At 41.8% G+C, this 23703-nt stretch overlaps 1 protein-coding gene across 1 annotated transcript; it reads left to right on the forward strand.

Moving 5' to 3' along the window:
- The first annotated feature begins 10007 nt into the window (after nt 1-10007).
- Nucleotides 10008-23301, forward strand: LOC109097909 (NADH dehydrogenase [ubiquinone] 1 beta subcomplex subunit 9). The gene is made up of 3 exons (XM_042754577.1): nt 10008-10064; nt 17344-17457; nt 23069-23301. The coding sequence occupies exons 1-3, from the start codon at nt 10008-10010 to the stop codon at nt 23198-23200; spliced, it is 303 nt and encodes a 100-aa protein (XP_042610511.1). The 3' UTR covers nt 23201-23301.
- The last annotated feature ends 402 nt before the right edge of the window (nt 23302-23703 follow it).

Genomic DNA, 23703 nt, shown 5'->3' on the forward strand with positions numbered 1-23703 from the left:
GGGGAAAGTTCCAATTTTGCAGTGCTGTCTGGCAGTTGACACCTTGGTGTTGCCAGGTTGTGTTAAAAGTCCACAAGCTGTTTGAGAGGGGGCAGCGCGACACAGAGTAACGGAGGGCCGGGGACACTGCAGTTGAGTGTTTGGGAGCGCCAGGGAGACTGCCCGCGCTGCTGGTTTCCACCTGAGCGACATCAGTTTACCCAGGTGAACCAAATGTGATAAAACCCATCCACTTATTATAAGACACAGAAAATGTTAGATATTCCCCCGGATATATGTTAAGTGTTTGGTCCACTTTTCCTCTCTAAGCCACACCCTTTTCCTAGGTCTCTTACTCCCATAGCCACACGTGCTGTAGGCCCTAGCAGAAACTCTTGCGAAAGGTAGCAGGTTTAGAGCCCCTTTATTTTCTTCCTAACACTTCCAGCGTTCGTATTCATTCCATTTCATTGAAGAACAAATTTATTTGAGTGTTTTGTTTTCACTGTGGTCTTTCCTATCTTCAATTTTTTTTTTTCATGCTGTTGTGATTTTGTTTCTTACAGTTCACCGAGAGACCCCAAGGAGAGCTAAGTAGTAGAGCGACAACACGAACAGCCGGTGTCACCAGGTGACCACGAGGCTACCACCTGTCAAAGTCTCTATTTTTGGCCGACCCGTAATTGACCCCGCCTAACTGTCTAACTGTCTGCATCAGTTAGCCGAAATTCTTATAGACGGCATAGCCCGTTACGATAGCTCGTTAGCCAGAAAACAAACTTGCATTGGCCTCTTTTGTGTGTGTGCTGTGTTTTCTCTAGTCCTCTAGTCCGCAGTGAGCACAGGATGTCCCGTTCATCCAGTCCCCGCAGTCCCTTGGGATCAGCTAGCGACATGGCTGGAAAAACAAATGACGACCCCCTTCCTGCCCACCGGACACCGTGACCTGCAGCACTTGAGCCAAAGACAACTGGACACTGAGATGGACCAGCTGATGGCAACACGATCCGACGCAGAGTTCCCCCACAAAGAACTCGCCAGGATCACCGGGACCCTAGCTCACCTCCTCATCGCCCAGGCACGGCTCAGCGAAAAGAGCTACCTCGACCTGGAGTAGGAAGCTGCAACTCTAAGACTTCAAGCGGAGGAAGCCCGGAAGCATCAGGCTCACACTCAAAGCCGTCTAGATAAGCTACTTCTCGAGACCCAAGACCAGCACGAGAAAGAGGATGCCACAGACCCAGGCTACAGGAGGAGGTAGACAGACTTCAAAATGCCCTGGAGAATCTTCGTCTGGACACAGACCAAAGAGAACATTTGGAGAGAGAACGCCGAGAGGGACTCGAGGCAAAGCTCCGACAAGCTGAAACCCTCCTTGAAGGGCTGTAAATTGAACTGAAAGAAAGAGATGCTAAGGCTAAGGCCTATGAAAAATCACCTGGAACATGGCCGCGAGCTGACGAAATCCATGATCTTACACAGCATAAAAACTTTTCTAAAAAGATGAACTTGACATCGTTCACAGAGAACTGAAACATTCTTATAGACTGCAAAGTGAACAAAAAGAGGAAAACACACTCCACAGAGTTTTCCCTGGCCAGTTGGACCCAAGCCTTTCAGCCAAGAACTTAGAGCTGGAAAAGGGAGTGAAAGCCTGCTTGTCAAAATGTCACCAACCAGCCTGCATGAACCCCTGTCAGCAGCGGGGGAAGGGAAAACCCTTCCAGAAAGTCTGGTCACCGGCCACGGACACATGGCTCCCAAAGAACTGGACAAGCTGGCTAGAAACATCCCTACGTTCAACCCAGATCCTGCAGGAGGCCATGACATCCACGCTTACTTACAAGACATAGACTTTCACTTACAAACTGTCGCCAACGTAACCACTTGGGACAAACTGTACCTGCTCAGAATTACATCCAGTCGTGAGGTACGCAGTTTCTTAGACCGTCAACCAGAGACTGTCAAAACAGACTACCAGCAACTGTGAAAAGCTTTGGTGCGTGAATTCTCTGATCCAGAATCAGAACAAGGGTTAGTAACCGCAATGGACCTCAAGCAAGGTCGACTTGAAACCCCAACGAATTTCTATAACCGACTGCGACGTGCCTACTTCGGAGCACGAAATGAAACCAGGCATAGAGGAAGACATTAACTTCCGAACTTTGTTCCTTCGAAACCTCCATCATACTGTAAAGCCACCATTTGGGAGTATTAGCGTGCCCGCGTTAGCATGTCAAAACACAACAGTTACGCGACTTAGCCCATAAGGCTTACACCAAAAAAAAGACTGTGTCAGAAAAGACTGTTAAAACACCCAACTATTTGCCCTGTCTCTGAGTCCTATCAGAGTTGACCCTAGAGGGCACCCAACAGCACCACAGTTATAGACCCGCAACCGAGAGTCAAGACCGTTCCAAGCCAGCAGAGGGCGTGGTCGTGGTGGTGCCCGTCCGAGGCACAGAACGCCCGCTCTGGAGGATCCTGGGACCGGCCTCGCCCCTCCCACAACAAAAGGGGGGGGGGGCACCTGGGAAGCCAGCCGGCGACTCAGAAATAGCCGACCTACCAGCTCCAGAACACCAAGCCCAGGGAGCCGGGAGGGGGGAACACTCTCAACGTGACGCTTGGAAGCTCAAGGCTGAACCCACATCTAACAAGGAAAGTGCAGCCACGTCCGTAGATGCAGAACTTCTGAATGTACTGAAAGAGTTCCTTAAAAAGAAACCTCACAAGGAAGACAAAAAGGATAAAACCCAGACACCCGCATGACTAAACCTTATGCCTGAAACCAACACCCTTCCCGACGTCTCAGCAACTGAACCAAGCACCCAGAACACTGTTTTGCAACCACAAAACTATGGAACTAGCTGTTGCATCATCAACGACAGCAGCACCCACTCAGTCCAGGTGACGTCTGCACCTCCTGACCAAGAAAGCATCATCCCTCACACTGAGTACCAGAAGTGCTGTTTGGTTATCTGTACCCACCACGAAACGAACACACAAGACATACCATGACTGCTTATCGATCGGACACACAAGCCCCAACACCCAAAACTCCTGGGGAACCTGATCGAGAAGGGAGTGGCTCGGAAACTCTACCTAACTATCACCTTAGAAAAGGGAAATGAGACTCGAAGCCCTTGTGGACACAGGCTCAGACCTCACGTTGATTTCGGCTGAACTATTTGATATGCTCAAATTTGAGCTCAAAGACAGAATCGAACTCTTAATTTCCACACTTGTGAGCTGAATGTACAGTCATACAGCCAAAATGACATCCAGCTTAGAAACATAGCTCCCATCCACCTGACTATCGGTCCTATGAGTCTAGTACATCCTATTTATGTCTCACCAATGAACACTGTAATTATTCATTTCTCATCGGCAAAGACCTGCTAGATCGCTTTGAGCCTTTACTAGACTTCAAACAGCTGAAAGTCCTGGGCTCAAGTGCGAGATCCTCTTCCCCTCCAGCCACACAGGTCGCCGGCGGCCAGGACTGTCAGGTCACCGAGGTCACGGAAAACTCCCACAGAGCCAGACTGTCGGGTCACCGAGGTCACGGGAACTCCCACAGAGCCAGACTGTCAGGTCACAGAGGTCAAGGGAACCCCAGCAGTCAGCCATGGGTACGCAGCCTCAACTACAATCATCATTGAGAAGACACCGGACCTTCCGTATGCCAGCAAGCGCATCCGTTTCCCCTTGAACCCACACCCATCCTCTATGGTGTCTGCCAGAGGAATCTGCGCTTTGTACGTGAAATGGAATTACTGGTGCCCTTGACTCATTATTTCCTGGTCCTTTCCGGACCTGCCCCACAATGTTTACATTGGAGCAGACATCTTGATTCGCCTCAAGGCTCATGTTGGACATCTTTAATGAAGTTGTATGGGCCCCATTGACTTTGCAGCCACGCGTTTCCATCAACCATGACAACCTCATGTCAGGGCAGACCATCCCAGAGGTCTGCACCTTAGTCAACAAACAGGAAACGGTGGTACCCTGCTTAACAACTATGTGCGATGTGTGGTCAAACCTTAAACCACACGCTGGGTTTCTTTCAACCTTCACCTGAATGTGTGGAACTCGGACTCACACTGGAAGCCACACTGCACCTCACTGAAGTGTCATCTCGTGTTGTTCTACATCCTTTTCAACACAACTGCACGGAGGCAACTGACATCAACATTCCCAAGGCCTACCGGCTGGGGTGGCATAGTGAGCTTGACTTTTCATGACTTTGGGCCCATCGAACTTTTACTACCTGTCATTGGCCCAGTTCCACCTGCACTGATACCCGAAGGGGAGTACAGACAACACATTGTTCACTGCACCCTTCAAATTCATCGCCATCACATCTGTCATGTCAGTGACCAAAGACCAGGTGTGCAGAACGGAGCTGACTGAGGACCAACACCTTGCAGTTGATACACAGTTCTCCCACCAGAGCGTTCGGTCTGAGACTATTGAACCTACTACTGTCCCTCTCAATACCAAACCGACTGATGACACACCGACGGAGGAGCTTACCTCAGGTTTTGAATCTCAAGTGCAGCAAAATTCTACAAGACGGCTAATGCACTTGAGAGCGATACGGATCGTCAAGGACTCAGCAAGTTCTGTATAAGTTCAAAGAATCCTTTGCCAAAGACTCTTTTAGACTGTGGTCTCACCAGCCTCCACACGGTACGCATCCCTACGCACCCTGATGCTCCTCCCACTTTTGTCAAACAGTACAAGATTCCCATCGCCTCACATGAACCAGTGCAGGAGATCATCGAATCTATGCTTGAGAAAGGTGTCATCCGTCCTTGCAACAGCACCTACTCAGCCCCCATCTGGCCCGTCCTCAAACCTAACAGCAAATGGCGACCCACCATTGACTACAGGAAACTGAATCAACAGGTGCCGCGTCACACGATGGCCCATGACCCAGCTAGAACAAGAACTACCCCGAATCAGAGGAGCCACAATCTTCTCTACACTTGATGTGGCCTCTGGATTCTGGACCATTCCGGTGCACCTGGAAGACCAACACAAGCTGGCGTTCACATTTGGCAACCGACAGTTCACCTTCAACAGGTGTCCGTTTGGCTACGCCTACTCAACAGGTGAATTCAACATCTTTCTGAACAAAGCCTGCCCAGATGCTAGAATAAGAGGTAACCTGATCTATGTAGATGATGTTCTCATGAAAAGTACAACGGTGGCCGACCACCTAAAAGAAATAAACTATGTTCTGAACCAATTATCCACCGCCGGAGCCAAGATCGCCCTCCACAAAGGACAGTGGTGCCGAACTAAGGTTTACTACGTGGGCATGCGGGCATGCTCTCGATCCCAAGGCATTGAACCACAGTCAAACCGTATTCATTGCCATTCAAAAACATCAAGCCTCCCACTAACGTCTCTGAGCTGCGGAGTTTTTCTAGGGGTATGCAATTACTCTCGACAGTTTCATCGAAAACTACTCAGACATTGCCAGACCTCTGACAGCTCTGCTAAAAAAAAGAATGCCCTTTCGTCTGGTCGAAGGCTCAAGAACATGCCATGAAAGAACTAAAAAGACATTTATGCACAGCTCATGTCTTGCTTACCCTGATCCACAAAAGGAATTCTACCTGGAAAGCTGGGGTTTTTCTGACCAATGTCTCAGTGCTGGCCTGTACCAAACGGCATGACCAAGACAAAAAAGTAGTTGCCTATGCCAGCAAGACACTGCTTCCACCAGAGTGTAAGTTCTCAGACTGTGAAAAAGCTCTGCTCTGCACTGTATGGGCCATTCAGCGAGCACAAAAAGTTATCATAGAGACTTGCCACCAGCCAGTAATGTTCCTCAACAGCCAACGAATCCGAGATGGCGTGGTCACCAATTCACGCATAGCCACATGGTAAATGGCTCTCCAAGGACGCAATGTTGAGGCACGGTATGCACAGAATCACAAGTCTGCACTGGGGCAATGGCCTGGCTGCATGCCAAAACTGCTCTGATAACACACCTGCAGAAGCAATGGGCGTGCAAGAACCCCAACAGCAACAACCAACCTGTCACAGGTACTTTGAAGAGAATGCGTGTCAAGGCATGCTCACAGCCTACGTCGATGGATGCTCCTACAACCACGATGGCATCTTAAGGCAGGTGCAGGAGTGCTGTGGGTCAACGACCAGCCGTGCCCCCCACAACACTTCAAATTAGGTCCCCAGTCTTCACAATTTGCTGAAATAGAAGCCATTCTCATAACTCTGCAGATCGCATCAGCCCATGACATCAGAGAAATCCTCATCTGTACAGACTCTAACTATGCCAGACTCAGTTTTGTGTGCCACCTTCCAGGTGGAAACAGAATGGTTTCAAAACAGCAAACAACAAGCCCAGTCAAACAACAACACACCTGTTCCAGGAATGTGATAACATCACAAAAAAACACACACAATATAACTGTGTACATGGTACTGGAAGAAGGTAAAGGACACTCGAAAGTTACCAGGTCTGGACAAAGACCTAAATGATCAAACTGATGCCCTCGCGAAAACAGGCGCACTACATGGGGAGGTGTGGTCACCCCCAGAACCCACACCCAGCCCCAATGTTGCAGTGTTAACCCGCAGCAAACGCCCTTCACCTGTGGCAGTGCCCGCCTCACAGCCGCTATCGCTAACTCCGCAGATTTCCAACAACGACATTGCAGATATGCAAGCCTCTGACACTGCCATAAAGACAATTCTTAACCACCTCTCTGACCCCTCCAACCACCCTATCACTCAGGCTGAGCTCACTGATGACTCGTGCCTCCGACACCTATATAACACCAGACACATGCTGCGCGTACAGGGCGACATTCTGTGGTTGGCACCTGGTGACAGCACAGCGCCACGGCTCGTGGGTGCCACGATGCCAAAGGGGGGGTACTACTAATGTAGGGCCCACGACACACCATGTGCTGGACACCACGGTACCAGAGCCACGTATGACACACTGACACAGGTGGCATTTTGGCCTGGCATGCAGCAAGGGATGTGGCAGAGTACGTCAGAGAATGTCTTGTGTGCTGCCAGTTCACACCAGCAACCCAAACCACAGAGCCCCACTGTAACGCGGAGGGATCACGGTTCCCGTGGTCAGACCTTCAAATTGACTGGGTAGGACCCCTGCCAAGTCAACAAGAGGCACACAGTACTTTCTCACTGTGGTGTGCCAGTTTACCAAGTGGGTAGAGTGTCTGCCAGCACCCAATCTTGACACTGCCCAAACCACGGCATACCTCCTGATGAACCATATCTTCTCCCGGTTCGGATTGCCACTGAGAGTCAACTCAGACAGAGGTACCCACTTCACGGCCGAGATCATGCAACAGATCTGGAAATGCCTAGGGGTACGAGCTAAACTTCACATCAGCCACCATCCAATCGCGTCCGGCCAGGTAGAGAGATCGAACCGAGCGGTGGTCGCCATGCTTAAAAAGTATGTGTCTGCTAACCAGAATGACTGGGATGTGAAACTACCCCTTGTGCTGATGGCCATCAGAGCCACCCCGCAGGAATCAAACACGGGTGTCCCCCTTTTGAACTCATGACTGGCGGCAGATGACCCTGCCACTACACTTGCTGTATCAACCAGGAGACTCCAACCTTGTCACTGCTTACACCACATTCCAGTATCTTGACGAGCTCCATAGACACTTGAAAACAACTTTTGCTTTTTGCCCAGCAACCACCTGCAAAAAAGCGCTGAAGGATATTACGACCAGAAAGCATATTACGACCGGAAAGCATCACACCAAGAACTAAATGGGGCGACAGGGTCTTGTATTACAGCTTCAACCCCGCCAACACTCAGACGGGCCCCCAGCGGCTGTCAAAGAAATTCCTACCACACTGGGACGGGACCCCATGAGATTATGAACAAACTCTCCCCAGTTGCGTACCAAAATCCAGCTAAACCGGAGATCGAGAGAACCAGTTCTCAAATGGGTCCACCGTAACCAGATTAAGAGACATGTGGCCACCAGCAGAGAAAGACAGGGAGGGGCCAATGCAAGCTAAACTCAAAACCGCCACCATCGAAGCGGAAAGACTGTCCCATCCAACCCGGGACAACCCTCACTGACCTGTTCCCTCTCTCTTTCCCCTTTTCCTCCCTACCTCTCTCTCTCTCTCTCTGGCCTGTAACAGGATACTGCTGTGGATTGTCATCCTGTGCCTCCAGACAATCAGAGGCCAGCCACCATCAGACATTATCACACCGGGTTCCGGGCCTCGGGCATTGTATTGAGAGAACAACCAGGACTCCTGATCACGAATTGTCGGACACACACCCAGAAAGTATACGTTCTGACTCGACCCCCGCAACGTCTACAGAGCACACTACCCCCACGCAGTAGCCCAGTACAGCTGGGCCGGTGCCCGTTGGACAGAGGACTCCCTCTATCATGCCGAGGCCCGATGTCAAGCACATGCTCAACCAACTTGAGAAGATGACTGTTACCCAGGCGGAATTAGGTGGACACAACCGCCGCTCCAAACGTTCCTGGGGAGCATTGCTCGGAGCCGCCGCTGCTGTTGGAACTCTGTTCAACATTGGTATGTCCCAGTGTCAATGCAGTAAACATAGCCACTGTGAGACGGCATGTGGCTGAAATTCAGACTGAACTTCCACAGCTAAAAGAGCAACTCACCACACAGAGTGCATCCTTGCAAACCATCGGAAAGACATTGAAAGGAACGGTGGTCATTCTCAAGACTCATATAGCGTGCTTTTGAACCAGACCGTGAACTCCATGAAACAGCTGTTCACTGTCTTCCAGAATGACTTTGCCCAAACGCAGCTAGTCACGGCATTAATGACTGACATGTTACGGGAAGTGAGTTCCTCCATCGACAGTCTGGCCATGGGAAGAATTCCACCATACCTGATACCCTTAAGCCTGGTGCAAAGTGTGCTGGCTTCCGCCATCACCACACCCACTGATCCTATGCAAATACACCTTGCCTACTCACTGGGTAGCGCTATTCCCCTCTACATGGACCCCGAGCAGAAGGAGATTAGTTTCCTCCTGAACTTACCCATCATAGAGTCGAGCCGAATCTACAGACTCAAAGACATTGTTAATGTGGGGTTTGAAGGATAACACACATGTCAAGATACGTACCCCTGAGGTGGTGGCATACCATGACAGCAACACCCAGCTGTACTTAGCCCCAGAACCTGCACATGTGCACCCTGACTAAAGACATCCACTACCTCTGCCCCAGCAAAACCGTTTCTCAGAGACAATACTGATGGAATCTGTGGGTTGCAACCCATGATCAGCGACACGCGTTGCCCTGCCGACGCCCAGCCTCGCAGCCAAGTCACCGAGACGCAAGCTGAGATTGTAGGTGATAGAGATGCTCGTTAACACTCTAGTACGTACCGCTACATTGACCTACGACCAGCATGACACTGCCACCCGTGTCAACCTGCTTGACCAGAGCATGTGGATTCAAGTCCCGCGAGGGGCCATCCTCCACCTTGACGATCTGGCCTTATACCATCTTCCGAGTGAAGAGTACCAATCAGAACTAGAAATCCATCCTTCTTCAAGAACTACAACTTCACCCTAGGTCCAGAGTTAGAAAACTATGGATTGAAAAAGGGGGGCGCCTCAGCTCATTGACATTGCTCCCGTCAACGCAGCCCTCCAAGCCTTGTCTCGATCACCCATCCTGAACACCTCACCTGTTGTCCAAGCCTGGACTGCAGCTGAGACAGCACTGTGCATCTCCATGGTCATCGGCCACACCTTGACCCTTGGTGTGGCCTTCATCCTATACAGGAAACTCAACGAGATGCGCACCTCTGCAGCCAAACTCAAGACAACCCTGACTGGAGGTCTCCGATGGAAACCACGGAGGGAAGGTACCACACCAGAAACGGATACGGACCTCATCGAGCTGGGTCGTCAGCCCTAACAAACACCTGCTATCCGACCATCATGATTCACCTGCCATCCGACCATTGTGATGGGTGTTGTCCGATAATGACCACAGGGCATCATCCGACCACAAAGGGGGAATGTAACACTAATGAGCGGATGGTATTCAACCATCTGTTTCATATTAATGAATCCTGACTCTCTAACACATCCTGCACTCAGAGACAAGAACTTAAAAAAACAAAAGATAAGGACTTTTTTGTTTTACAACATCCTCCAACATAAAAACCCCCCACTCGGGCGCCGCGATGTCGATGACATCTCAGCCTCGTGACATTTATTACACCTTCGAGATGATCCAGAGACACTCTCGTGAGCATCAAAGGAAAGATAAACACCCGCCCTTTAATCACAGCACGACGACATTCCAGACACACACACACACACACACACACCCACACGAGCATTTCTGGCTCACACATGAACACTTTTGATAAACTACCTCTAAATGTATTAAATGTATCTCTTTATGTGCTTAGATGTCTTCACGTGATATAGTGGAATAGATATAATGTTTACTGTGTGTTTAATCAAACTTTATATGCCTGTAGTTAGGAACACAACTCTGTATCTCTGTATCCCTGACTCACAAAGTTATAGTTTATGGTGTCTGTATGATGGTAAAAACCCGACTGTGACGAATCTCAACGGCAAATTACAAAAAGATGCATTGTTTCAGAAGTACAATCTTTCTGAGGAAAAATGTGTAATTTTGTCATCACCATAAATTAGACCAGTGGGCGGAAATCAGCAGACAAAGAAGATTTTTCCCGCCTCAGTTTCTCACACCTCATTGGTTCATAAGGTGACATAGGTGTGAACCAACCTTTCAATAAAAACAAAGGAAAACCCTTGCTCGTGGCATTCCGCCAGAGAAAGAGGGGGGTTTTCCCAGTTCACGATCGGACTTCTCAAGAAGTCCCTCCGTTTGTTCTTCTTTACTTTTTCGTTTTATCTTAGTTTTTCTTTATTGTCTTCTGATATTTGACTTCGTTCAATTGTCCTCACGAGTCAAACGAACTTAAGTCTAATCATCTTTTGGCAAAGTTTACATTCGCGTTAACCAGTTTACATTCAGTCCCTGAATTGTGTGATCTAAGCTACAAGCTTTGTTTTCTAGTAATTACTATTCAGTAATCTAAATACTACAGACACAGAAAATATTGTTCTTCCTGATCAGAAGATTAATATTTCTTGGAGTTTGTAAGAAGGGTATTTTATTTGATATTTGATAAGGGAGTCTAGCATCCAGTTCGCGGGACGAACAGATTGTCTAGATAACTTACATTAATTCTAGTAAAGATTACCTTTAAATGATTAAATATTCCCTCTTTGGGTAATTTAATATTTGTAAGCAATAAGCACATCATATTCATAGACTCATGAATATTCACTTCATTTGAGTTAATTATTCCCCAGAAAGTGATTGTTGCTACACCTTTGTAGTTTCACTCTGTCGGTAATTGAAGGATACGTCAATAAAAGGACATTACACCTGTCAATTGTCGAGGAGTTTATCTATCTGCATAGCTGTGTCTGAGTCTAACAGTGAGGGCAGAACAGTTGGGCTTATCTCTCTCATTCCGGACAAATCCAAACATGTTGACCATTTAAAGCTAAACTCTTATTCATTAGGTAGAACAGGCTTTGGATTTCACACGTGTTTCAGTATCGACGAAAAAAAAAATCATAATGAGCAAAAATATGCCAAAGTGGACCGCTGCTAGCGCCTCATGGCTCGTGAACGACTGCTGTTTCCAATGAATATGTGCGCGTGAGGCACCAGCGCGATCAAAGTCACAATTCATAATTATTGGTCACACAGTAAAGGCATAATTCAAAAATGCAAAGTGTTAGCAATTTGAAAAGTCAAGAATAATAACAGAGTGAATAAGAATTATTTGTAAATGCTGGACCGTTCTCATTTCGCTCTGCAAATGGAACCTGAAGATTATTATTATAATTTTTTAACCTGAAGATAACCAAGAATGAACCAAAATGAAAACATTAACTTTTAATCCGTGTGTGTGTGTATGTGTATATATATGTAATGACTGTTTAATAACAATAGCATGCATAAGAGCCTTTGAGTAAATGTCTTTCTTTAAATTTTTGATGAGTAGTATGTAGCCTAAGACTATCCTTTTTTTTAATGGCTTTTGAGGATGTTATAATGTATATTATAATGTTATTGTTGTTTAACGTCTTCCTTTCATTTTACAATTACATTCAGTTCGCAATCCGTCCCTTTGCGCCACCTGGCGGTAGTTTCGTGAATGATTTTAACACGCGACTGACTTGCAGTTAACGCCGCGGCCCTGCGGCGGCAGCATTACCCATTTTGGTTGTCTACCTACTGTATACTGTATTTTTATGCATTGCATATCATGCTGCGTAAACATAAAACCATGTCTGCATTTTGTGATCGAATAGAAGGAAAATAAAAATAACTAGTATTAATTTATAAAGATTTGAAATTTGAATCGTCAGTTGCAAATTCTTTAAATATGAAAACGTACTTACAGGCTATGAGTCAGAAGCGCAAGACTGTCCTTGCAAAGTTGGAATTGCCCAACTTTATAGAAACAACCTTCGTGCACATCCTTCCCAGGTTCAGGAAACAATCCTCCCTAAAATGTGCTCCACACATCTGAGTATTTGTGTTGAACTGTTCTGGAAGTGTTGTAAATACAACTTAACCACTGATTTCTAGTTGTGTCATATTTTGAAAGACCAAACAAAGTAGTTTCGCTTTCACAATGAAACACAGCGTCTCCATGACATGGCGGTGGCAGCAACAATACTACAGCGAGAATCAAAGTTATTACTTCTTTTTTTTTTTTGTTAATTTTTGGGCGATGTTATGCAAATCTTCCCACATGGTGACGTAGACATGTGGGGGCGTGTTTAAGGCACCGAACCCCCAACTGCCCCCCAGGGCGCCGCAGCATAAATGGCTGCCCACTGCTCCAGCTGTGTGTTCACGGTGTGTGTGTGTTCACTGCTGTGTGTGTGCACTTTGGATGGGTTAAATGCAGAGCACAAATTCTGAGTATGGGTCACCATACTTGGCTGAATGTCACTTCACTCATTCACTCACTCACTTCACTCACTTCAATCACTCATTTTAAACTGGAATTATAGCGTCTTCTCCCAAAAATGAAAAGTAACTGAGATGAACATGTTGCAGCTTTGTTTATGGAGGCACATCTCAGGTGGATATTTTTAATATCAATAGTGCGAACAGGGTGTGGGTGTGATCACATTAGAGATAATGTGCTCAGACAGAAAAAACTTGTCCTCTGGTTGGTTTAATTCAGATTATTTTATCACCTGAATATTTGTCTTCAATAAGACTTATTTAATTTAAAAGTAGACACTTTAAGTAACTTTTATGTGTCCAATCAAAAATGACATAGCAGATTAAGTTATTTTTGCTGTTGTCAGAATGCAAGTGCTCCCGCCGGCGGTTTTGCCGACTTCAGATGGTTAAGTTAGAGAACATCTGTAACTTATGTTTAAAAAATAATTTTAATATGTATATTTATTTGTTTATTTATTATTATTATTGCAGTGAAAAAAGTACAGATATTTGTATATTCTGCCAATTATAATTAAAAAGAATGTAAAAAAGGGTATCAGCAGGTCACACTTGCAATCAATTGCAATCGGTGAAGCTCTCCTTTTTTCGGGCAGTTTTGATATTATTTGGACTAGAGGTCGACCGATATTGGATTTTGCCTATACCGATAGCTAGGTTGAACCACACTGGCCGATACAGATTAATTAACCGATAGTTTTTAAAATGGATACTAAAAAAAAAAAAAAAAAAACTAAAATAGTGGTTTATTTACCAAAAAAAAAGTAGTAGTAGTAATAATAATAATAATAACAGTAATAGTAATAGTAAATGTTGAAATTACCACACTCTAATAGGGCCCTATGAAATCGGTTTAATTTTTTCCTAAATTCCATTTTTATTTATTTCCAAATTCTGTTATTTAATTTTTCTGGATTCTGTTTTTTCCATTTTAATTTCACCATTTTAAAGTTTATTGATCATAAAGTCTAATTAAATAAAATCATGAAACTTACACATTTTCAAATCAGTTTAATAAAAGTTTAACACAAATTACATGATAGGGCCCTATGAAATGTTTTATTTTTTCTCACCATATTTTTTATTGTTACCAAATTCTGTTTTAGCATATCTGATTATTTGAATGCATAAAACAACTTAATTTATTTATATTTTCTTAAAGAAGCCTAATGATTTTTCCCCTCAAAAAATCTGTGTTTATTTACATTTTTATTGTTATCAAATTGGGGCATGAAACATTAATTTTATGTCTTTTGATTACATAAAATTAAGCAAACTTTTTTTGCCAAACAAAGGGGAGTTACTATTAAAATTAAAACATGGAAGAAATGTTGTTTGATTATTCTTTAAAAAATAATACTTGTTTCATTTTAATAGTAGTAGTAGTAGTAGGCTATGTACATTCTACTGAACAATAGACTTCAAAACCGGACTTTTATTTTGACGGGTTGCAAAATAAAAGAATACCTTTACAATTCTGTGCATGTGATATGATGCTTTTGCTCAAATCAACAAAAGGTCAAATGCTCATGAAGTGACTCTCAGAGCAGTTCTGGGGATGTTGTTCATGTGTTTCCCGTTTATGGATTCCGTGATTCCGTCCATGTTTTCCGCATCATGGAAATCATAGGGCCCTACAATTATACGAGCACAATGTATACTCTCACACTTTAACCCTCTGGAGTCTAAGGGTATTTTTGGGGCCTGGAGAAGTTTTGTCATGCCCTGACATTTGTGCTTTTTTCAGTTTCTTATAAATATCTAAATGGCTAACGTCTAATCTCACTGTAATCAGCACAAACTGGGCTATAATAATATGTGAGCAGCATGTATGTATATGATTGTGTTTTTGAGAAAAAAATGTTATGCGTGGTTAGTGAAAAACTAAAAATGTTAAATCACTTGAATAAGGCAATAAAACACATACAGAATATTGGTTCCCGGGACTTTTGAGAACTGGAGCCCGTAGCCTAGAATTTTTCTTTCTAAATGATGTGAAAATCATCTTGTTTACTCACTTACAGAAAACAATATATTGACTTAAATTTTCTAAGACACTTTTTGTTGGTAAAAGTCATATGTGAGTAGGCGTCAACTATCATGAATATCATTGTGATTCACACCTGAGAAGACAAAGGCCTGAATAATGAGCTGCATAATGAACCATTCAGTCAGCTGTGTGACTGAGAGGGATGAGTTACAAGAAAGAATGAGAGGACAAAATAAATGTATATACTTTTATGTTTGTAATTTATTTAGAATATATTTAATTATCCCACAACATAATTTAATATTCACTTGTAAGTGCAGTTAAACAGTTTATTAGGAACAATCAAAGCTGACTTTCAAACTGAATTTTTTGCATCATTACTCCAGGAACATAATCCTTCAGAAATCCTTTTAACAATCTTATTTTCTACAAAAAAATAGAAAACATTTATTGTTATTATTATCATTATTATGATTATTATTAATGTTTTCAGTTTTTTTGGGGGGGATAAATTGAAAGAACAGCATTGTTTGTTACATCTGTTACAGTTACATTTATTTGTTACATTTATATTATTTACATCAACTTTTGAATGGTATAGTAGTGTATATTGTTATTGAAACTTCATAATATTTCACTTGATTATACATTTAGTCAGGAATTATAGTTTGGAAAAAGTGTAACCAGTAAAATGTTTACACGTTATGTGAAAACTAGTACAAGTATATAAATAAAAAGAGACTTACTCATGTTTATGAGCTCTGCTGAATAAAGTGCTTCATTCTTTTTTCTGAGGAAATCCAAATCTCAAATCCTCAACCACATCACATCTTTTTGGGGTAAATTATGTCTTATTCCTCTCATCGCGAAGCAAACAGTAAAATAAAAAATACTTGAAGAACAATCTCGCTGCGTTGTCTTCTGTTGTGTGGGCGTATTCAAGCCGTGCGCTTCAGTGAAACATTAGAATCTGAATAGGGCGGGGGGGGGGGGGGGTGTGGTCGCATTAGAAGATAATGAAGGGAGACGTGAAAAACGGACATTGTGTTGTTTTCATATGGATTACTTTATCACAGAATATTTGTTTTCGGCAGCACTTGTATAGTTTAATAGTAGACATGTCAGACTTTCTATAGATATATCTCTCATATCTCTTCGTTGAGTATTCACTGAGTTACAGTTCATTTTAATGACGTGTTTGTAAATGAAGATCAGCGCAGACAAAGGCTGCAGACAGCACTCCTTGTTTGTTATCTTTATTTTATAAGTGCACAAAATTTTGTTATGTCTGTATACAAAAAAAGTAGACCCTTTACAGATTCGATTGATGTATTGCTCTTATCTGTACAATCAAAACTGAAAGTGTAATTTAAGTTCTTTTCGGGGTTGTCAGGAGAAAATGCCTCATAACGCATATACGTGTTAATCGACTTCAGAGGGTTAACTGCTTCTGTTATTGAACACTCAAGTGATTGTCTAATCAAAATAAAAGAGCAGCTGAGTCTAGGAGAACTCACCGGTATCACATACACTCCAGACGCATCGCGTTCAACTCGAGCAGCGCTCTAAAACTCTTTATTTATTCACCAAATGGACACAAGCTGACTACAAGAATGAACAATGAGTCAAAGTTAAGTTTGAAGTTCAGTGTTTAAAAAACGGAGCTAACGGAAAGAGCTATCTATATTATAGCTCTATAAATGAAGCATACTCACTTTATTAGAGCCACAAAGAGACAAACGTTTCTATGGAAATGTTCAATATACAATTCCTTTTGTACATTAACAACGATTCGAGGTGAATATAATGTAATTTAATGGAAAACTATGTGAATGGCACTCTGAGGCGTGGCAGGATTTTCTGTCTGAAGCTTCTCGCTCTGTTCAGCGTGCAGCGTCACGTGTCTAAACAAACAGTACGTGCTGTCAGTGATTTCAACCACTAGAGGCTGCTCTCACACTGTATAATGAAAACAGAGCCTTCTCAGCTGCTCCAGCAACGGACCCAACCCGGGAAACTATCAGCCGCTCCAGCAAGCGACGAAACGCGGAAAACTATCTGCATGGATTTTTGCCGATAACCGATTGTTCCAGCAATCAACTATCGGTGCCGATTAATCGGCAAAACCGATAAATCGGTCGACCTCTAATTTGGACCAAATTTGTTGACAATCAATTGACTGGAGCTAATGAATCTCATTAGAAGAACAGTAAAAAGAGCAGAGACTACATGATTGGTAATGTCATTTTCAGTTATTAATTACCTGTACACTTACATTTCTGCATTTCTAGGTTCCCGAATGGTGTCTAGATCATTGGCATCCCTCAGAGAAAGCCATGTACCCTGATTACTTTGCTAAGAGGGAACAGTGGAAAAAGCTGCGAGTTCAGAGCTGGGATAAAGAGGTATGCATGATCATGTCTTTCTGTGGTCTTTTGCACAAACCAGATGCTTTGCTTTCAGGGTTGCTGAATGAGACCTTCATCACACTGACTACACCAATTTATGAAATTAGTTTGTATGTCCTTTAACTCACCATGAAATCAACGTGCACTCCTGTTGCACTTAACATTCCACGCCTGAGCACACTTAACGCCATTACGATGCAACTTTTTGTTTGGAAGAAAAGTACTCTTGCTAATAGATTAATCATTTATGGAATGCAGTGATTCTTCGCTCAGTTGTGCTGCACGTGTCAGAAGATTATTATGGAGACCGTTAAGGTTGAGGGAGGAATTGGCAGCTTAACTCACAAACTAAAATTCCTGTTCATCCATAAGATGAGAACTAGACCTGTTATAAACCTAAATATACTTGAATGATTTAGAAAAAAATAAAATAATAATACTGTCAAATAGGGGTGTTACGATACGCGTACCGTGTACCGAACGGTTCCCGGGCAAATTCCAAATGGAAGTGATCATCCCTGTCCCCTTGGAGTGGGGACTTTGGAGTGAGCAGGGCACGTGCATGCCATTATGTAGTCGTTTGGAATGCACTTGGCAAAAGGAGCGATGTCATTTCCTCATTATCTTCAGCTGGGATGTTCCTGTGACAACGCAGCACGGTGTGTGTCAGCAGATGACGCTGTTTTAATGTCATAAATGACTTTTTATTGTTGTTAGCATAACTGTTGCAATAAACATATATTTTTTTATTTTAAAAAAGTTTTTCAAATATGCTATATAATATATAAAAAATATATATATATAATTTTTGTTTTTTTTTATGCTGGTGTCCATCAGCGAATCTGCTGACGCACACCGTGCAGCGTTGTCACAGGAACATCCCAGCTGAAGATAATGAGGAAATGACATCGCTCCTTTTGCCAAGTGCATTCCAAACGACTTCATAATGGCATGCACGTGCCCTGCTCACTCCAAAGTCCCCACTCCAAGGGGACAGGGATGATCACTTCCATTTGGAATTTGCCCGGGAACCGTTCGGTACACGGTACGCGTATCTTTACACCCCTACTGTCAAAGTAGCAGAGCTCAAATCTGTGACTTATAATCACAATGGAAAAGTGGTTATATATATGAACATCAAACAGTAACAATATCTTTGTGTCATTTTATTTGAAATACAATCCAGTGTTTCCCATTTATGTACTGCTTTGGCGGCCGCCACAGTTTCATAGTAAACTGAAAATATTTTTAGACTTTTCATAATAACATAAAATGTCTTTGAAGTTATTGCTTTGGCAAAGCATCTGTCAAACAATAAGGTCAGCGCAATATGGTTTAGTGACATCACAAAATCAGCAATTTATTTAAGTATATAGCCTAGTCTCTTGTTCTGTGTGTTTCAGTGTGAAGCGCACACTTTACTTACTTTTAAGGCCATAAAAAGTCTTAAATTGTACAATAAATTCTTAATTGTGATTTCAAGAGGTATTAAATTTGGGGACGGAAAGAGCTGAATTACGATATGGCTTAATGTGACAATTAAACTTCAAAAGTCTGTGATTTCAATAAATAAACATGAGAGTTGCTTGTTATAACCACACAGATTATTATTTAAACCAATGATAGTTATATGTCTGATTTTGGGTGGGTTTCCAACTTTAATGATGATCTAATCCACTCAATAAAATAAGGCAGCCACAAAGCTGTCCTTCTGGACTTGTAATCTTTTCAATTGTATTGATAGTAGAGAAGCTATACACATTTTGCATCAAACATAACGCTGATAATACCAACCAAACAGCACTTGTTTGTCTAAGATCAACATTTGACTCCTCTCGATCAAACTATGAATTTAGTCCTTGTGTGTGCAAGCATTATATACTACTGACAAAAAGTTAGAGATATTCGACTTTCGAATGAAATTTATGGAAAATGTAAAAAGTTCATGCTACTGTCATGCTATATGTCATGAAAGTACATTGTAAAACCAAACAGTGAAATTAAATGAAATGAGTTAATTTCACTCAAATAATAATGAAAGTTCATTGGACTTAATTTAAATAAGTTCTGTAAACTCAAAATGCTGTTGTAGTAAGGTGAACTTAAAACTATTGCGTTTTCTAGTTCCCAGCATGCTTTGCATCAGCCAACAAGGAAAATAAATGTAGAAATTAAGTGTTATTTTGTGTGTTTTTACACAAGATTAACATAGAGAGACATAAGTTAGTACTTAAATGGTGTATGTTAGGATTTACATATGTTTCTGTTATGTTGGTTTTGTAGTGTTACCGTTGTGGCGAAGAGTAGAGCCTATGGTTAGGTTGAGGATGGACAGCAAAACTTGAAGGCTATATATACTGCATGTTGCTTGACTATTTACATGCAAGTATTGTGAGTCTTTTTGATAACTACATTACTACATACCAGTGTGCTGTTGCTAGCTAGCACTCAACTATAAAGATCTGAATGTATGTGCTGTTAATGAAAGCAAGTTGTATATAATTGTCATTGTGATAAGTGGGGTGGGATTATGGAAGCGAGGCTTGGCTTGGCTCCCGTGGCTCTCAGGCCCGCCCCACTTGTCATAAAAATTTTAAGCTCTGATATAACTTATCAGGTTTTACAGTGTAGGGCATTTAAGTAGAAGCATGCAATGGTAATTCCTTCTCAGACAATTTCTTGAAACAAAAGTTAACTACAGTGGTGGGTACACTGAAAAAAATGATACTTTGGACCAACCTAACAAATTGCTGTAATTTGTTACAGCTAAATTTATTAGTTTTATCAAACTAGATTTTTTATTTGGTTGAAACTTTACATTTTAATTTAATATCAATCAAAATATTTCTTCTGCTCAAGATAAAACATTACATTGAAACAAAGTTAAAATATTTTTTTTTATGGAGACCAAATCATTATTTTTACTTTGATACAACTTAAATTTTTTACTTTGAAAAACTTAGTTTTTACTATAACATCCAAGTATAATTTTTACTTTGGACTAAATTAATTTTGTTACAAACAATTTTATTACATTTACTCAAGTTACATTTCTGATTCAGTACAAACTATATTTTTAATAAGACCTAAATCAGTTTATTTTCTTTAGTCACAAGAAAAAACTACTTAAATGTAGGTCAATTTTTTGCTTTGTTACAACTTAACTTTTACCATGAAAACAAGCTAAATTTGCTTTAATATAAAAAATGTTCACTTAAAATAAAACAAAAACATTGTCAGTAAATGCTTAATTTAGTTGACTTACTATAAATAAGGACAGAAATATTCTCTTGGAAAGACCTCAATGTTTATTGTGATGTCTTTTTAAAATATGCATCACCTTCTCTGTCAAAAATAAATAAATAAATATAATAACAAATAATAATAATAAAGCCAAATGAATTTTGCTGCCAGTTAGACTAGCCTGTATGCACTTTACACATCAACAATTGATGGAAAAACACTAGTATATAAAATAAAATGTTTTTTTAAAAAACTTTTTTTTGTCAACTTTCTGTAACCTTAACCACATTAATGTGGTATGTTAATCTTTTCTAGAACTCTCATTTAAGACTTGTAAAATAAGTGTAAAAATTAAGTTTACAGTTAAAACTGCTAACCTTTGAGATAAATTGAGAGAAATGACCATCAACCCTATTACAAATGCAAAATCAAGAGAACCAAAAAAAGAAAAACACTACAGTTTAACTGCTTGGGGTGCATTCCATAAACACAATTTGTTCTTGAGTGCACAAGTCCGTTTTAAAGGGTTAGTTCACCCAAAAATGAAAATTATGTAATCTATTACTCACCCTCTGTTGCTCTACACTGTAAGACCTTTGTTTATCTTTGGAACCCAAATTAAGATATTTTTGATAAAATCCGATTGCTCAGTGAGGCCTCCATTGACAGCAAGATAATTAAAACTTTCAGATGCCCAGAAAGCTACTAAAGACATATTTAAAACAGTTCATGTGACTACAGTGGTTCAATAATGTTATGAAGCGAAGAGAATACTTTTTGTGTGCCAAAAAACCCCAAAATAACGACTTGATGACAATATCTAGTGATGAGTGATTTCAAAACACTGCTTCATGAAGCTTTACAAATTTTGTTTTGTTTTTGTTTTTGGAGCGCCAAAGTCATGTGATTTCTGTCATTTTGATTTTGTGATCGTTTACACAATCCAAACCACTGATACGAAACAAATGATTCGTAAAGCTTCAAAACAGTGTTTTGAAATCACTCATCACTAGAAATTAAGTGTCATTATTTTGCTGTATTCTCGTCACTTTGTAATATTAATGTAGAACCACTGTACTCACATGAACTGTTTTAAAGTGAAAGTGAAGTGACATGACATACAGCCAAGTATGGTGACCCATACTCAGAATTCATGTTCTGCATTTAACCCATCCAAAGTGCACACACACAGCAGTGAACACACAAACACTGTGAACACACACCCGGAGCAGTGGGCAGCCATTTATGCTGCGGTGCCTGGGGAGCAGTTGGGGGGTTCGGTGCCTTGCTCAAGGGCACCTGAGTCGTGGTATTGCCTGCCCGAGACTCGAACACACAACCTTAGGTATAGGAGTCAAACTCTCTAACCATTAGGCCACGACTTCCCCTCGACTTAAATATGTTTTTAGTACCTTTCTGGATCTTGAGAGGTTCAGTGGCATTGCTGTCAATGAAGGCCTCACTGAACCATTCGACTTCATCAAAAAACATCTTAAAGTGCAGGAAGGAACAATGCAGGAAGGAACAATGCAGATAACACAGGCTCCTTCTTAGCCGAGGGCAATAATTATAATTACCAGTAAGTGCAACCAAAACTTACTTCGTTACTGTGGGCCACGCTCCTCTCGTTACTTTATCTTAATGCAATACAAGTTATAAATGCTTCAGTTTATACCAAACACGCCGTCTACTTTTCTCTTGGCAATGAGCGATGCCCATATTCGTGAATGATTCATTCTTTTGAGTCAATTCTGTTCAAAAGCTTGTTCAAACCAGTTGGCAAACCAGTGAATTGGTTCGTTATTTTGTTTGAATTATTTTTTAAGTTTTGTTCAGAGCGTTTTGAGCTGTCTGAAGCAGTTCACTCAGAGTTGTAACAGAAAGTTGAAGACGTGGCTTTGGATCTACAGTCAATTGAAAGCAAATCTGCAAAGGCTATTGTTTGCTAGCGATGAAGATCTTTATTAGATAAACACAGCGTGTGCTTTCTACGGTTCAGCAGGTATAATATTCAATTACAGTACACGATACTACTATGACATTACCAGTTTGTTGTACGTGTAACTTAATTAAATACTGTGTATATTTGTTACGTTAAATAAGCGGTCACAGAGTATGAAATTAATACCCCCCAAACCCGCGTTAGCTCTGTTCCAGGAGGATTGCCTTCACCTAGACACAATTAATATAGATATTTCCACAATATTTACATTTGCAGAAATATACATTTGTTTACATTTTGCAGAACAGATGGAAGAAGATCTGTCAATGTGCTATTGGTTCGTTATGTTCAGATGTTTGGTAACTTAGCCAGTAAATTGACACACAATAAATCTTAACAATCTTCTAAAATTATTTTTTAAAGGTCCAGCAGCTGCAAACTGAAACCCATGCTGACGGCCCTAAATCTGAGGCCCTGCCCCCAGCCCATAAGGAAGGAGACCTCCCACCCCTGTGGTGGCAGTTTGTCACTCGTTCCAGAGAGCGTCCCATGTAAGGATGTGTTCCGAAGATCATTTAGAATAGGTGTTTGAAACAGCTCTGTGTTTGTCAAACAATACTGTGCCCTAAATCCTAATTAAAGTATTATGCAAATAACTTCCCTTGTATTCATTTGCTGTTTTTTAAATTATTTTTTTATCTCTTATTTATCTGGTAATATTTATCTATCATGAATGGTGCTTGATGATGGGTCCTTAATGCAAGCTGCTAGCAATCACATTGTTTAATACATGGCACAAGCTGATGGGCCTCTACTTCTTCTGCAGCCAACAAGCTTGCTTGCTCAACATTGTAGTAAGCGGTAAACTGTTCCTGTAGCATGCTATCAGAGTTCCTAAATTCTACATCTTAATGAAAATGTCAGTGGTATATTTCATTATTCCAATTCACAAAACATTGTGCGTGGTCTGCATTATTATTTCCTATATTAAGTAAACATACACAAGGTTCAAAATTATGTTTGATGTAACTTGGATATAAAATACAAGTAGTAAAAGA

Source organism: Cyprinus carpio, unplaced genomic scaffold, assembly GCF_018340385.1.
Source record: "Cyprinus carpio isolate SPL01 unplaced genomic scaffold, ASM1834038v1 S000006548, whole genome shotgun sequence".
NCBI classification, from domain to species: domain Eukaryota; kingdom Metazoa; phylum Chordata; class Actinopteri; order Cypriniformes; family Cyprinidae; genus Cyprinus; species Cyprinus carpio.